General features: G+C 37.8%; 1 protein-coding gene across 4 annotated transcripts in view; it reads left to right on the forward strand.

Annotated features, from left to right (window-relative positions):
- Window positions 1-726: 726 nt before the first annotated feature.
- Window positions 727-18017, forward strand: part of nf2a (NF2, moesin-ezrin-radixin like (MERLIN) tumor suppressor a) — a 59282-nt gene continuing 41991 nt past the window's right edge. For 2 of the 4 annotated variants that reach the window (XR_007896594.1, XM_051692827.1), the window contains exons 1-3: window positions 5829-5984; window positions 11694-11819; window positions 12272-12394. Coding sequence is in view for 3 of the 4 variants with exons in the window: in XM_051692827.1 (XP_051548787.1) it covers window positions 5844-5984; window positions 11694-11819; window positions 12272-12394 (390 nt within the window). In the remaining variant the exon portion in view is untranslated. Of the gene's footprint in view, window positions 888-1258; window positions 1643-5828; window positions 5985-11693; window positions 11820-12271; window positions 12395-18017 lie in introns of those variants that run through there. The other 2 variants (XM_051692835.1, XM_051692849.1) reach the window with 2 other exon arrangements.

Here is an 18017-nt window from a genome sequence, read left to right on the forward strand (position 1 = left end):
CAAAGGTCTTACTAGAAAAAAGAAAGAATGAATTTTCTTGATAAAAAAAATATGATCGTGCCTGATAACGTGCATGTAAAATGGCTAGAAATAGCATTTTAGCTTAGTGTAAAGCTGACAATTTACACAAGGTTTATTTCTATTTCTTCTGCACTAAACTTACTTTAAACGTACTTCTCTGTCTGCTCGTATGAATGTAACACATCATAAGAAAGTGTTTCACCGCTGTTCAAATTCACTTTGGATCGCATCATTTATATGTATAAATGTTTTCCATCTGAAAGGACTGAATATTAAATGAAACAAATGGCAATAAAATGCAAAGTAATCTCTTCAGTAATCAAAATACTTTTTGAATGTAACTGTATTCTAATTACCAATGATTTAAATTGTAACTGTAGTGGAATACGGTTACTTATATTTTGTGTAATTCCATTACATGTATTCCGTTACTCCCCAACCCTCTCTCTCTCTCTCTCTCTCTCTCTCTCTCTCTCTCTCTCTCTCTCTCTCTATATATATATATATATATACACATACATACATACACTTTTTTTTTAAATAGGTGATTACAGTTTTGATTTTTGTTTTTTTAATTAACATTTTGATTGTTTTTTATTCAAAATAATTTTACTATTTTATATATCTAATATTTTAGGGTTTTGTAATAACTGCCTAAAATATTGAAAATCTCAATGGAGCGTTAGTGCGCATGTGTCCGCCCGCCTCCGCATGCACGGGCCAACCGAGAGCGCATACGCAAAGTTTCAGCTGCAGGTTTGTCTCGAAAGAGTCAAAGCTGCGGTGTGTGTGTGTGTGTCAGGTGTTTTAACGGGCGTAAAACACACATACCCCGCGGGAATTGAGCTGTGTTTACAGCTCGACAGGTGAGTTAATAACCGGTTTACGAGCTTCCGGTGCGATTCGTCACAACTCACAACAAAAACAAAACAATAATTGGAGGCATGAATCGACAGTTAGCCAAAAATAAATGTTTATAACAACTTTAAATGTCGTCAAATCGCGTAGAAGGCTGTATTTTGACACTGAAGTGTTTAGTTGGGTGTTATCTAATAGGCTAATATATGTTAGCAGATGTCTGTCACTTATTAGCTAACGAGGCTAATTGTAGTTTAACATTAGCTTTGTTTGTCAACAAAATAAATTGTCTCTATCTTCTTAGTATACTCTGAGTTACAAGCTGATCTTTTCCCCTTAGTAAACTTCGGTTATTTGTTTTCTCTCTGTTTCTTTACAGGCATAATGGAGTTGTAGAGGAAGTAAAGGAGGGCAGTATGTTTCCAGCCACTAGTTATCAGTTAACAGGTGGTTTGAGAACTTCCTGCTATTAGAGATGCACTTTCAGTACAGTTTTGTTACATTTGTTGCCAGTAATGCTAGTTTGTAGCTTTTAACCAGGAAGGTCATCCCAAGCTGGCGTTCCTAAGAAATGCATCAGATAGATAGTTAGTAAACAGGTTTATGTTGTCTGTAAGAAGAGAAGGAAGGTTTCCCATAAACATCTGTAATGGCAAGTGTGCTCGCATCAAAAATGGGGCTCCATTCCCTCTGGAAGAAGCAAGCCAAGACTTTCAATGTTAAAATTGTTACAGTGGATGCAGACTTGGAGTTCAGTTGCGAGGTGAGTGATTTGCATGTATTTGATCTAAAAATATACTTTTTGTCCACAGAGTTCACACTGAAAGACGGCAAATCAAAATGTACTTTATCCTAAAAGTTTGTAGAATTTTGATAAAAATGTAAAGACATTTTATGACTTAAAATGAACAAGACATATTTAAGATTCTACTCTTTAAGTCACTAGTGCAGTTAGTAATTTTGTGACAATGACCATGTTAACACCTGTGTATGATAGGTCAGATTTTCTTTTTTCCATTAAAGCACCCTAGATGCTCTTTTAAAAACATTCTTAAATCATGTTAGCTAGATAACATGAATCATCTGGTTTCACACAAACTTTTGGAGTCGATGCCAGCTCGAATACATGCTGTCATGAAAGCAGAAGGGCATGCTGAAATGCATGTTATTTTGTCAATTCAACTTTTCACTTAAACATATGCTGAAAGTATTATTTGTTATGAAAACAATATATTACTTAAGAAAAATGCAAAATAGCATTTTCACATGTGCACTCTGATTTCTGAGTGGCGCTGTGTAAATGCATTGCATTTTTAGGGTGAAAGTGACACCTTGAATTTTGAAGTAATGATGCTTCAGTTATTGGCTGCCTCTGTAGGTATATTTTGGCAGTATATTTATTGTAGCCTAGAGCACAACCTGTTCTGGCAGTGATCAAGGCTTGACATCAGTAACCAGAGGGCATTTAAGCTTAACTTGGAGAAAACACCAATTTGGTGGTTTAATGTCTGTGTTCCACTCTCGGCTCACCGTTGTTGTACCCATGTGCAAGGCACTCGGCTTGACCTGTTTCTCCAGAGGAGCTGCATCAAGGCATCACTGTCTTCTCTAGCAACTTTACTGAAGAACAGAGACAGTTCAGTAGGCTTAAGGCAGTAGTTCACCTAAAATGAAAATGTTATCATTTAGTCTGCTCACCCTTATGTAATTCCAACCAGTACTATTTACTTACTTACGTTACGCACAAATTGTAATGTTAGGCAGAATGTTTGAGCTGTTCTTTTCAATACAACTGAAGTGGATGATTTATTCTGCCAAACTCCAAAATGGACAAAAAAGCACCATGAAAGTATCATAAAGTAGTCCAGATGCTAGATTCCAAGTCTTCTGAAGCCATACAATAGTTTAATGTGTGGAACAGACCAAAAGCTTTCAAATGCCATTTGTGCATGTTTAAAAAAATAAATAAATAAAAATTGCACCTTTAGTGTTGCGCCAGGTTTGATGTCATTGAGACTGTGACGAGGAGGAGGGTGTGGCCGAGCCATGAGGATGCACGCCCGGCACTGAGTTGCCTAATCAGCGGGAGGGAGGTAAGGGAAGATCCGGGGACACGAGAGAGAGAGACAGACCCCACACGAAGCCGAGTGTGTGTGCATCAGTGTTTTATGTTGCTGTGTTAAAGTTCGTTGAATGTGGATTCGGCTCCCGCTTCCTCCTTTCCCAGATGAACAGAGATCCGTTACATTGGTGCCGAAACCCGGGAAAAGAGGAAGGGCACGCTGTCCGGGAGAACTCGCCGCTGCCGTCTGCCAGGAGCCGTTCTGTCATGTGACATGCATTGGTTCTTGCATGTCACATGACCGATTGTGACACAGCAAATTTGAAAAACGTGACCGAAAATGAGACTTAAGAGCTACAGCAGACAGCACTGTTTTCAGTGAACAGCAATTAAATTTTGCACTGTTCCACACACAGATATCGTATTGCGTTGTAAGACTTTGAATATAGTGTATTAGTCATATGGGCTGCTTTTTTACGATTCCTTTATAGTGTTTTTTTTATATATATATTTTTTTATATAGAGCTTGGAACCATTACAAAATCAGTATAATTAACCTTCCACTCTCCTCGTGTGGAAAACGAGCTCTGACATTCTACCTAAAATCTTTTTTGGTGTTTAAAAGAATGATATGAGAGTGAGTAAATGATGACAGAATTTTGTGTGAACTACTTTGAACTGCAAAAACGTTTTCAGCAAGCATTCAAGCATGCAAATCTACAAAGAAAGCTGCATCTTGTATCCCAATACTCATCATACAAGGTAGAAAGGTGTTTTCTACAAATGGTGATACCAGTGGGAGGTCTGCAGGCAGACAGATGACTCCTCTATGAAGCTGTACTTCATTTGCACATAGCATCCCCTGAGTGCCATGGAGGATGATGCCCTATTTATACAGAGAAACCATCACTGGGAATCTTTGTGAATTGAGGGGAAACAGATAGTGGTAAGAGAACAGTGACATAGACTGGGTACCATTAGTTAATATCCCTTAGGACAGGGTCATCCCTGTACACAAGACCCTCTCTACTGTCTCTCTGCCTATCTGCTTCTCTGTCACATCTTGTCCTCTCTCTGTTTTGATCTTTCACACTCATTAACCGTAATTCCTTTGGTGCCAATGGGAATTTGAACATGTCATTTAGGGCTGAGAGATCATGGTTCTGTGGTCATACAATACTTCAGGTGTTATATGTTTTACAGAACTGCAGTGGAGAGAAGAGATAATCCAAATGTTTGGTTTGAATTGTTCTGTTTGATTTTTTTGATGACACTGCCATGTTGCATTGATTTTTTTGTGACATTGATCTTTAATAAATATTGAAGGATTGTTCGTTTCAAAACAAGTTAAGCTTTATTGACATAATCTGTGGCACACTGTCAGTAGTTTAGACAATAATTATGTCTTGTCCTTTTTTATTAGAATAAACAAAAATGTGTTTTAAAGTAATGCCCTTTCAATGAATGTCAATGTGGCAAGGCATTCTGAAGGGTTTATAAGCAGAAATGTGAAGTTTGTACTTTTTTTTTTTTCTTTTTTAAGTTTTTAATCGTTCCGTACATAAATGTGTGAATTTTATCTGTGAAGTTGTCTAAATCATCCTGGTGTTTCTTGTTTCATTTATCCAGGTGCAATGCCTTGCTCCATTGACTTCCATTGTAAGTGCATTACTGTAAAGATTAAGTTGTAATTAACCCAGAACATTCCTTTAAAGGTCAGAAGCTGTAATAGTTCATCACAAACTGTCATTCTGCAGTAACATCTTAGCACCTTAGAGCAACTTAGAGTATTTTTTTTAAATGTATTTTTATATATATTTGTTTGGCATCTTGGCACCAACTAAGAATATTTATTTGTTTAGCATCATAATAATAAAAAACAAAGCAAGAATACAAAAAAATAGGGATATGCAGGAGAGGTTAGAAACACTTATGGGCTTATTTGAATACCTCACCTTTTCAATAACAAACATTTAACTCTATGAAAAGAGGGGAAAAAAAATAAATAAAAAAATAATATAAATAAATATATATACACACACACACACACAACAGTTAGTTCTTGTCCTTGAATCTGATTGGACAAGAGATGTTCTATGAGTACTGATGGTCTCACAATCAGCACTTGGACACTTCACTGTTTGTATAACTCCGCTGGTCTTCGTAACATTCATAACTAAGGTGTAGGAGCAGTGCAGATGTGTTAAGTTATCTGTCTCTTTACATTTAATTTTGTGATATTACATATTTTAGCCAGCAGGTGGAGGCAAAATACAATTTTTGTGTAATATGAGCCAGTTGGTGACTGAAGTGAGTCAGCATCACTCAGTGTTTACGTTCAACAGCACTTCATAATAGCTTGTTAATAGCTTTTGTGACAGGTTTGTGATTTCTGGGAAATGGAGGAGTCAGGAGGCAGCGAACTATCAACTTGACTATTTTATTTACTCCTTCAGCGTCAAACGAAACTTTAACAAAAAAATGTGCTCTTATTGGCCAAACACACACATACGAGTCTTGAGGTTTCTCTCTATAATATGATGGGCACATGCAGCTAACTCTTTCTGCTTTCTCTCTCTGCCTTTCTGACGCCTTCGTGCACTTTTTCAGGTCTCTCTCCACCATCACTATAACAAGAAACAGGTGTTAGAGATAATAAAAATCCAGGTGATGAGCCTCACCGCTCGCTCTCTGCCACAGACAGATACTCAACCACACCCCCATCCCCACAGCTTTAAACGGCTTTAAACTAACAACTTCAGCATTAAGGTTCATCACAGCTGAGAAACACAACAGACTGATTAATTACACAAACTTGAGGCATATACCTCTTATCGGAGTTTCCACATTGGAGAGAACGTGCTGTTCAAAATGGCAGTGAAGATTGCGGTTTCTGTAGTGAATGACTCTTGCGCACCGGCAACCGCGAAATAGGGAGGAATACCCCCGCTTGGACAGCTATTTTTCCACTGAGAAAAATACATTTCTCCAAAATGACGTTATCTTCAGAAAGCTGACTAACAGACTACAGCGTCATCAACAGGTGATCATTCATGCTCAATCCCTCTCACTCACTCACCCACTCAATTTCATTTGCTTTATTGGCATGACTGTATGTTACAATGTTGCCAAAGCACAAGTTATAATCAAATCACTCACACACACACACACACACACACATACATATCCTTGTTTCTCCAATAACATGTTAGAAGCAGCCCGAGCCTTGATAGTAGTAATTCTAAAGTGATGTTTTTGAGAGGCTTGGACACATCATTTGTTTTAAACCAGCAACGGCAGATTCTGATCCGTGGCACAAGAAAGTAGTTCCATGCACAAATGTGTTTTTTTATGACAGTACTCAGTTTTTCCTAATTTTTTAAAATGTACTTGTTCGTTGAACTGTTGTATATAAGCAGTATCACACTCGCAATCGTGCAATATGGCCCTACATCAGCAGTGCTGATGTAGGGCCATATCGTACTCTTGCTCGTGTGATATTGCTTAATATATATATATATATAACCACAACATTAAAACCACCTGCCCAATATTGTGTAGGTCCCCTTTGTGCCACCAAAACAGCACCAACCTGCATCTCAGAATTCTTCTCACCACAATTGTACAGAGCGGTTATCTGAGTTACCATAGACTTTATCAGTTCAAACCAGTCTGGCCATTCTCTGTTGACCTCTCTCATAAACAAGGCATTTCCATCCACAGAACTGCCGCTCAGTGGAAGTTTTTTGTTTTTGGCACCATTCTGAGTAAATTCTAGAGACTATTGTGTGTGAAAATCCCAGGAGATCAGCAGTTAACAGAAATACTCAAACCAGCCTGTCAGGCACAAAAATCATGCCATGGTCCAAATCACTGAGATAAACTTTTACCCCCTTTCTAATGGTTGATGTGAACATTAACTGAAGCTCCTGACCCGTATCTGTATGAGTTTATGCACTGCACTGCTGCCACACAATTGGCTGATTAGATAATTGCATGGATGATTGTTGGTGCTAGACGGGCTGATTTGAGTATTTCTGTAACTGCTGATCTCCTGGAATTTTCACACACAACAGTCTCTAGAATTTACTCCGAATGTTGACAAAAACATCCAGTGAGCGGCAGTTCTGTGGATGGAAATGCCTTGTTGATGAGAGAGGTCAACGGAGAATGGCCAGACTGGTTCGAACTGACAAAGTTTACGGTAACTCGGACGACCGCTCTGTATAATGCGGGTTGGCATTGTTTTGGTGGCACGAGGGGGACCTTCACAATATAAGGCAGGTGGTTTTAATGTTGTGGCTGATCTGTGTGTGTGTGTGTGTGTGTATACAAGAAAGAAAAATAAAACAAACAAAAAATATATTAAAACAATAAACATAAAAAAAATTCCACCATGTTAGAAAGTAAAATAGGAAAGACATAGACATATGATTGAAAGGAAATAACAACTTGAGCAGGAATACAGAGAGTTTGAGAGTATAAGCATTTACAGAGTGACTGGGTTCATCAGGGTGATCATCATTCTGTGTTTGAAGTTATTTAGGGAGGTTGATGTTCAGCAATGTGGAATTATGTATTCCAAATTAATGAACCTCTGTATTTAATGGAAAATTGACAATGTGTAATAATACGATACAAGGGTCAAGATCAAATTAAATGCAAATTAATTTGAGAAATCTGGACCATTGTTATCACTGTCAGAAGATATCAGTTGCACTGTATTTTACTGTTCGATTGCCTCTTAATCTTTCCTAAACACCACTTGGTGGCAGCATGGATTTAGAAAACAGATTCTTATACTCTCTCTCTTTTTCTCTCTTTTCTCTCTCACTCTTTTTTTTCTCTCTCTCTCTCTGCATGTCCAGAGTGATATCATTTAAAAATGACAGTAAATGGTTCCCAAACAGTTGCGTAACAAAACCAAGATCTAAGTGAGTTCTGATTCTACAGGACAAAGAATGAATACTGTTACATTTTAATCTATCGTTGACCGTACTCAAAATATCAGTTTAACATGATGTATATAAAAAAGAGGTCTAGGTATCAACTTTCCCATTAGTTTCCGATGCACAAGCTCCCGATTTGGTTGGATTTGATTTGATTCCAGTTAAATGAGGTATATTTCAGCTATAATGTCAATTTTGCTTACATATTAAAGCAAATTGATTATTTCAATACAGATTTTGATATTACATAAAAATACTACCTAATGTGAGTAAAAAAGTAATTATTAAAGTAGACAGTCTGTGATAAAGAAAAAAAGTAAATGTTACATGCAATAGAACAAAGATACAAATAATAATAATAAAATAAAAAAAAAAAACAGTTCTTTTAACTCTCAAAGTTTTTAAAGGCAGTATCAAGTATTAAAGTAACATTCAGAAATTGCAAAAAGTAAAAAAAAGAACCTACTTTAATGACTGGTCTTCACAATATGTGAATTATTAATGCATTAATTTTTTGTTTTCTTGTTTGATTAAAATTGATGACATATTAGACAGAGACAGGTCTATTAGGCTGTATTTGAACATCAAGTTTGATATTTTGATACAATTTTGATACGTTTCTTTTACTGAATTTTGAAGTGTGTTTTAGCATTGACACGTATCTGCATTACCGCAACTCCGTGAGCACTCTCGGAGCACATGTGCACGTTTAAAGCACGCTCGCAGAGAGAAGCCACCGGTCACTGAAATATAGTGTGGGTTATAAAAAGTGATCTTTAAGGTTCTTGTTATTTGTTTAGCTATTCCTCTCCTTTTTCTTTTTGGCCTGTTAATGAGATCAATCAGTCTTGCCTTGTCTTGCAATCGACTGGTCAATCATGATCTCTGATCAAATCATTCTTGTGATTTTAAGAATCAATATCTGGATTGTTCAAATGAAGATTGCAATTTTTTTCACCAGCTCTAAACACTAAAAAGAGTGGCACAGCTCTCTTTTATACTTGGGTACTCTTTTGTACTTGGAACAAAAATACAGATTCAAAGGACTGCATCTGTATTTTTGTTTTTGCTGTAGGCTAATATGTAGTATAAACCATATCTCTATGTGAAAAGGGTGTTAGGCGTAGTGCAGCATTGACTTTTCAAAATGACCACCTCTAATCTCACTCTGTATAACAAGAACGCCTTTGCTGTAGCTTAGTCAATATAATCTGATTTGGGGTAAAAGCCTGCAGCACAATAGTGCTAAAGAGAGAGAGTTTGACTTTGAGGTAACTTTTTTACATTTATCATCCTGACATGGCTCTTGAACTTTTCAGTATGGATTATTTTTCATACCTAGAGTCACAGCTGCCAGCTGAATATTTAGAAAAGATTTTACTTACTCTTCTACACATACACACAGCCCAGTCACTCTGCAAGTGTTTGTACCAGGCTGACAGTCCTCCTTGAAGGCAGCCTGTCAGCAGCCTAGAGGGGACGCATCAGCATATTTAATTGGTTGGACTCTGGATGGTGGCATATTGTCATATGTTCTCATACATAAACATTAGGAAATATTAAACTATTAAAATATTGCTTTCAACAGCATCTGTCCTTGTTATGCTTATAAAGTTTGCAATATTGATGATGTTTGCAGTACTCTGTGGAAGTTGTCAGTACTTATCACAGGTTCAAGTTTGTTCTCCTTTTGAATAAACTTGAATAATGCAGGATGACATAAGGCAAATATATTGTTGATGAGACAACATCTAGCATGGCTGGGTCCAGATTGATGCCTATTATACTTGAGGAAACCCTATTAACGACAAGCCAAATCGAGCGCAGATGCTTACACATGGGAATCGTCCTCAAAAGATGAGTTTTCTAATTGTTATTCCACTGATCTTCTCCTGCAGATTGCATTGTTTTTGCGTTCTGTTTTAAAAATTTGCTATTAAAAGGACAGCTCTTTTCAATATCTGAATTCATTTGGCCATGTTTCCAGTTTATCATTTGCCAGTAAATGTTATAGTTGCAACAGCTTAATGTTTCATGTATTATACAGTTGATTAATACAAAAATAATTTTGACTTATCCCCTGTTTATTTAAAAAAGTAAAAATTGTGGTTACAGTAAGGCACTTACAATGGAAGTGAATGGGGCTAGTCCAAAATATTACTATACACAATTTCAAAAGTAAAGCCACAAGATGTAAACATTACACGTTAACAATTTTATTGTTATAAAATTACTTGCTAACCTTTTCTTTGTGATGCCATATCCATTATTGTTGTATAAAAATGCTGTAATGTCAGAAAATCCCTGATTTTATCATACTAAAATAATTTAAGCATGTATAATAATATTTTTGAAGCCGTGTGTGTTTTAGCGTTTATGGACCGACCCGATTCACTTCCATTGTAAGTGCATTACTGTAACCGCAAGTATTGCTTTAAACTGTATAAGTCTCTTTTGGTACTACAAGATACAGTGGGGTCCACTAGTGAAAATTTGTCTATTTCATCTTCTGTGTATTTCTAAGTTAATACAAAAAGTGTCTATTCAAAATACATTATCAGCATCGCATAATGAATGAAATGTAAATTCAGCAATTAATATTCTGATTTTCTTAGTATTTGGCACAAATTAATTACATTTAATTAATGACACTGCAGAATCCTTAATGCCATAATGTTGTTTGTGTGTGTGTATGTGTGGTAAATTTTTGATGATTCCAAAACTTTTATTTCCTGTTAAAATTTGATTTTGAATCCCAGATTTTCAAGGGAGTCTTAGATTTTTGGAGCGCACTGAACATTTTTTTTTTTTCTTGTTCTGTTGCCGCATTATTCATTCTGTTCAAAAACACAGTATATGCATTATGCACAAGACAATTAAAGACATTTTAATGAGAAATAAGCCACTGATATGCCTGCTCAGCCCTTCAGAAATTGAATATGCAAATTCATTTTATCCTTCTGTTGTGAGTCTGGCTGATAAAAAAAATGGACTGATATGTCCAAAAATGAGTGAATGTGCTTGCTGACATCGGTGACTTTGTAATAATGCTTAGTCGTTTCTATCCCTTTTGTCCTCATAGTCTGGCCGTATTCAGAGAACATTGTTGTTCATTATACTGGTGCTGTTCATTTTCATGGTCAATCTGAATTCAATAAGTCTACTGCTATCCTTGAGGCCCAGGTATACTTCACTTTGCGCTTTCCTTTCCGTCTCGCACACAGTTGTGTACGCACAGCTTTGAATGTATACCTCGCAGATGAGCGCAAATGGATGCGTTCGACACATGCGCAGTGCAATTGCTTTGTTATATGCTAGCAGACGTTAGAGGACAGCACCGAGTCGTGTCATTTACAGGACATCCGCTCTGAAGGATAAAGAAAAACTGAGGATCCGCCATTAGAGGAAACAAGAACAACAACAAAACAATGGAGAAGGATATGTTCTTCGAATACTGCTTGACAGTACAGCCCAACTGTTCATATTGCCACCTAGTGGACTCTTCTGTCTTAACAGTCAACCTTGCGCATGCGCGTTTGTCTGCGCACAGTCCACGTGGACAGAAAAATCTAGCTGCAAGAAGACACTGTCTGCAGACGTCCGCGGATACTCCTGATGACGAAAATTATGTTACACGGACCGTCGCGGAACACGGACAGGCGACGTATACTTTGGGCTTTAGGGAGTTATTTAGTTGCCTCCCTTAAATTGGTTGAAAATTCACACATCCAGCCTGCAGCTTAACATGTACTTTTTTTAAACCATGTTACTAACCTTTTTGCTTTTTCATCTCATTTGGGCAGCTGAAGTGGAAAGGGAAGGATCTGTTTGAATTGGTTTGCCGGACACTGGCACTCAGAGAGACCTGGTTCTTTGGTCTACGGTATGACGTCAAAGACACTGTGGCATGGCTGAAAATGGACAAGAGGGTATTTTCACTTATCGTAAACTTTATTGCTCTTGAAGATAGTCGGGGGCTTTTAAAAACATTTGTAATTGTTATAACCAAAATTGTATGATTGTATAGATTAAAACAAACCTCAGAGAAAAGAATTGCGGTTTAACCATGGTACAGTTATAGTTTCAGGTGGTAATATGATACTGAATAATTTCCCTAAATAGTATGTACCCTAATGTTCGTTACATGTTACTCTAAGGTACTTCCAAGAATACCGTTGTACTACCCTGGTACATGTCCAAATACATGGTATTACCATTTTAAATGTCCTAAAAAACCTTGTTGTACCATGGTACCTTTTTAGTCCTGTTTTGTTAATGTGTATAAAATAATATAAAAAAATAGCAATTTGCATTAATTGAAATGCACTGCACAGTTGTTGCCAAGTCTTACGTCATGTTTCTGAATTACTGTTTTTAATAGGTTTTGGATCATGATATGCTCAAAGAAGAGCCTATTGTGTTTCATTTCCTGGCCAAGTTTTACCCAGAGAATGCTGAGGAGGAGTTGGTACAAGACATAACCCAGCACCTCTTCTTCCAACAGGTGAGACCAGAGCTGGCGCTAGCTAAAGGCAGAGTTGGCAATGGCCTCCGTATTTCGACTGGGGGTGGGGGAATGCTTGCCTAGGGCCATGGAAATCGTAACACCGGCCCTGGGTGAGTCACTGGCTCTGGTGTGTTTAGCTGGACTAAACTCAAATTAATTGGAATTTTTTGGCATTTGGCCACTTTTACTGAAAGGAGAGTAGAGAAGGGGTCAGGAAATGATGGGGAGAAGAGGTCCAGCTCAAGAGTCTTACATGTGCACTGTGCACTGACGGATTTAACCATCTTGTCTTAATCAAGTACAACAAAGCAATCTTTATATGGCCGAAATTATGGAATTAAAAAGCAAACATTAGAGAGTTATAGTGAGCTGCCTCCAGGAGCAGCATTTTAAGGCATCATAGTTGCTCTCCTGTCCTAATGGGAAGGCTGCTCCAGAAGGGAGGTTCCTTAAACACGCTGCCTCCCAAAATACCTCAGAATGCACTGTGATGAGCTTGATGAAAACAAATCCAAGATGGCGGACGAAGTGAGAGATATTGGTTATTAATATAATTTTATTTTAGTTAGGATGCTGCCATAGAAGGCAACTGCCTGTGTAGGCAGGGAGGCATTGGAACAGACCAATAGTGTATGCTGCAATAACTCCATTGTAAGAAATCAAACAAGAAGTCCTGTCCCAAACTCACGCCATTGGCAGATCAGTTTTCTGATTTGCTGACATGCGGGGGCTGTGGTCAGATTTGTTTTTGCCGTTTACAGCGTCGAGGGCTGTTATAAAGATAGGTGTGATTCCTGAGGACACCTATTTCAGTGATATCAGGTTGAAGAGAGATTTTGTTTGTATGCCAAAAAAAAAAAATCGCTTACAGCAGCTTTAATTATAGGGACAGTCTTTCTGGAAAATGCAATGTCTTACTCAAGGAGCCAATGATGATAGACGATCTCAGTAGCTCTGCCTGTAATTCAACCTGTTACCTTTTGTGTTATCAGTCTAAATGCCGAAGTACATTTTGGTTTTCCGCCTGCCGGTATGTCTCGTGCACTGCACATGGGGCGAATTTCATCATCAGCATAGTATGCGTGGACTATCCGTGTGCAGCCCAGTTTTTCTAGATATTGTCGGTGTATGCCTCTGCCATTGACTGTGCTAATAGAGTATTGCAAAGCAATTTTAGTGGGCATGCGTCAAATGCATCTTCAATATACATTGAAAGGCTGAGTGCTCGACTCTGTGCGAGACAACGGCACACATGAAAACAGAGTAGACCCTAACCTTAAAGGGATAGTTCACCCAAATATAACAGTTGTCTTATCACCCTCATGATATCCCAGGTGTGTATAACTTTCTTTCCTCAGCAGAACACATTTGAAGAAAAATAGAAAAATATCTCTGCTCAGTTGGTCCTTAAAATGCAAGTGGATGGTGATCAGACTTTTGAAGCTCCAAAATTCACAGACAGTCAGCATAAACATCATCCATACAACTCCAGCAGTAAAATTAATGTCTTCTAAAGCGATACAATTGCTTTTGGTGTGAAAAAGATCAATATTTATCTACTTTTAACTATAAACCATCGCTTCAGGTAAGCTTCACGAGAGCGCTGAATTCACGTGGCCTCTGGTGTGACGAATTCGCATTGGCATGTTTCGGACATAATCTCACGTTCTCCTCGGTTGAGACATCCAGGATAAGCTCACAAATGCACCATTGTGAATAAAGAAACCAATACAAATACAGATCTAAACCAAAACCAACAAAGCTTCTGTACAGCGTTCCTCCTATTCACTTGTAAACAATGCTGCTCTCCCGTGTGCATCACACATGCATCAGTTCTCGTGTGTCTCATGTGCCAGTGCGATTGTCACATGCGCATACCACTGCTGACCGGAAATGATAATTTAGAGTTAAAAAGTACTTTAATATTGATCTTTTTTGCACCAGAAGCGATCGTGCCGCTTTAGAAGACAATAAATTAACCTCTGGAGTCGTATGGATGACGTTTATGCTGACTATCTATTCTTTTTGAAGCTTCAAATGTCGGATCACCATCCACTTGCATTTTAAGGACCTACTGAGCTAAGATATTTTTCAAAAAAACTATGTGGTGTTGACCCGAACTTAAATCCGTTTCATTTTAATGGAGTTGGCAGCAGAATTGAGGCTCATTTATTGGGTTTCTCCGTGCAGTCTTTTATCAGAGTGGGTCTGTGGGCTGTGCTGTCTGCAGGTTCAGTGCTCTCTTCCATTGTTCAGTGTGATTGTGTTTAGCCATGTGGAATCAGTGTGCTCCACATCGAGTTCTATAAGCCCAGGGAAATATCTACCTCTGTTAAACAGCTTCCTGCCATGATTCATTCTTTCTCAGCGATAAGAACTTGTCAAGGTATAAACATCTTGATTAGGAACACATTTTTTATCATTTGATCATTGAGCAGGTAGGTGGCTTAGCATTGGGTGGTAAATAAACACCTGTTTTAAACTAATTAAAGGAATAATTCCCTCAAAAATGCAAATTATTTAATCATTTACTCACCCTCATGTTGTTCCAAATCTTTATAGTGTTATTAAGCGCAACAGTGCCCACCACTTTTTTTTTTTTTTTATCTGTCGTTTTTTTTCACAGAAGGATTTAATAAAAGAGTTCTAATATATTAACTAAACCAACCAGCTTTGAAGTGAATCACACTACTACAAACTTTGATTTGAAGCAAAAAAAGTATTTTAAAACTGGACAAAAAGACTTTCATGAGGACCAAAACATTGGAAATTACGTAATAGTCATTAAAAAATATTTAAAACGGTGAAAACAAAAATTAAACTATTGATTTAAATTGAATCATAAGTATATAAACAAGATGTTTTAACCCTTTAATGCAGTTCCGGGTCAATTTGCCCCCTTTAAACATTTAACACTGATTTACATCAACTTAATTTTAACTTTTTGGTCTGAAACTTTATGACATCCTCCACAGAGGTGATCTGGATCTGACAGTGTTAAAATTATTCATTTCATATATTTATAAATGATGCTATAAAAATAGTAACAAGGAAGGTCATATAAAAACTTTTGCGAAAGCTGTACTTTGCTAGAAAACTAGAATTTTTAAATTGTAATGCAGTGCCAAAACATTATACAAATGACACCATAGCCTAGAACTGTTTAGAAACAATAGAAACCAATATCAGTATGATATATCGACCATGATGGGAACAAATGTGCGTGTGTGTGCGTGTGTGCGTGGGGCTGTACCTGACCCACACACATGCAAACAAACCCACATTCATACGTAAATTGTCACAATATTGTTAGCTCAATATAAAATTAATGCAAGTCAATGCAAACAAATGGGGAAAAATGGAAACATATTTGTGTGTGTGTGGTTCAAGCAAAACTTGACCCACATGCCCACCCCCACTCACACACACACAAACACACACGAGTTGTCACAATATTATAGCTCAATATAAAAACGTTTGGATTCAATGGAAACAAATGGGGAAAATGGGAAAGTGTTTGTGTGTGTTAGGGGTGTGACAATTCGATCTGACAATGATTCGATTACGATTCTCTACCTAACAATTGCGATGCATCGTGAAATCGGAAATCGGAAACCAGTAATTACAGATAAAATGTAATGTGCAGGCAGATGCGATCCAGGTTTTAATCGAGCAGGGTCAAAGAATGAAAAACTGTCTATTAGTAGCATGTAAAGGCGATAACACGGGATGTGGTAAATGTGAGTTCCCTATTAATTTAAGGATAGGGAGAGAAGCGCTGGTGGCTAATCAAGCCCGTACATGAGAATTCAATCACATTGTTTTTGCGGCACACACTGAGAAAGATAAAAAAATAGCTTTTTTGGCTGCTGCGTGTCATTGACCAATAACAGGTGACTGTAATCAACTGGTTAGTTCCTTTCAGAACAGTCTGAAATCGCTCCCTATTCTGTGAAATTCACTCTAAAGAAAATGAATTAATGAGTGTGAGTTTTCGTTCACAGCCAATATCTGCCCACCAGTCAGATTTATTTAAGCCAAGTTCTATTCGTGGTTAAACTGTTTTATGGAGAAATGGCACATTTTATGGAGATACAAAAGCAATATTAATATTATAGGTATCGTAATCGGGGAAGAAGGCAACAACAATGAACTTACATTGGTCAAATGGATGCATACAGTTTTGAATAATGACGCACAAAGAAGAACTCAGCAGCGTCCGTCCTTTGCAGGGGAAACTCGGTTGCATTTTAAGGCATCAAAGGTGCACTCCTGTCCTTATGCTAAGGCTGTTCCAGAGGGTAGGTTCTTTAAATATGCTGCCTCCCAAAATATCTTGTTTTAGCCAAATTCCATGGTAACATCATATGTATCCTTCGCAAGTAGGTTAATCCTTAGGGTAAACTTTATTTCAAAGTGCGCTTTCTTTCCCTTTAATCTCATGTGCTCCGCTCCGTGTCTGTTGTGAGAAGGTTCGTGTAATATGAGACAGACACAATGGGAATTAATATATAATGATAATCTATTCGTACATTTTGTAATCGATGCATCAAAATTTCTCAAAGGAGGAAAAACCCTTTAAGTGCCACAGTGTTACTTAATTGCCAACTCCACGGAAGGGTACAGTTCAAATTCAGATACAGTGCTTTCATAAAATATTCAGACCCCTTCATTTTTTTCACATTTTGTTATGTTGCAGCATTATGTTAAAATGCTTTATTTATTTTTTTTCACATCAATCTACACTCCATACCCCATAATGACAAAGCAAAACCAGATTTTTGATAACTTTGCAAATTTGTTAAAAAGAAAAAACTGATATCACATAAACATAAGTATTCAGACCTTTTGCTATGATACTTAAAATTTAGCTCAGGTGCATCCCATTTCTCTGGTTCATCTTTGAGATGTTTCTACACTTTGATTTTAGTCCACCTGTGACAAATTCAATTGATTGGACATGATTTGGAAAGGCGCACACCTGTGTGTATATATAAGGTCTCACAGCTGAAAATTGATATCAGAGCAAAAACCATGCCATGAGGTAAAAGGAACTGCCAGCAGAGCTCAGAAACAGGATTGTGTCATGGCACAGATCTGGGGAAGGCTACAAAAAAATTCCAGCTGCATTGAAGGTTCCCAAGAGCACAGTGGCCTCCATAATTCTTAAATGGAAGTTTGGAACAACCAGGACTATTCCTAGAGCTGGCCCCCCAGCCAAACTGAGCAAACGGGGGAGAAGGGCCTTGGTAAGAGAGGTGACCAAGAACCTGATGGTCACTCTGGTTGAGCTCCAGAGATCATGTGTGAAGATGGGAGAAACTTGCAGAAGGACAACCATCACTGCAATGCTCCACTGATCTGGGCTTTATGGCAGAGTGGCCAGACGGAAGCCTCTCCTCAGTGTAAGACACATGAAATCCCGCTTGGAATTTGCAAAAATGCACCCAAAGGACTCAGACTGTGAGAAACAAGATTATCTGGTCTGATGAAATGAAGATAGAATTGAAGCCAAACAGTTCAAAGCATCATACCTGGAGGAAACAATGCACTGCTCATCACCTGCATAATACCATCCCAATGGTGAAGCATGGTGGTGGTAGCATAATGCTTTGGTGGT

The sequence above is a fragment of the Myxocyprinus asiaticus genome, chromosome 4, assembly GCF_019703515.2.
Source record: "Myxocyprinus asiaticus isolate MX2 ecotype Aquarium Trade chromosome 4, UBuf_Myxa_2, whole genome shotgun sequence".
NCBI lineage: Eukaryota > Metazoa > Chordata > Actinopteri > Cypriniformes > Catostomidae > Myxocyprinus > Myxocyprinus asiaticus.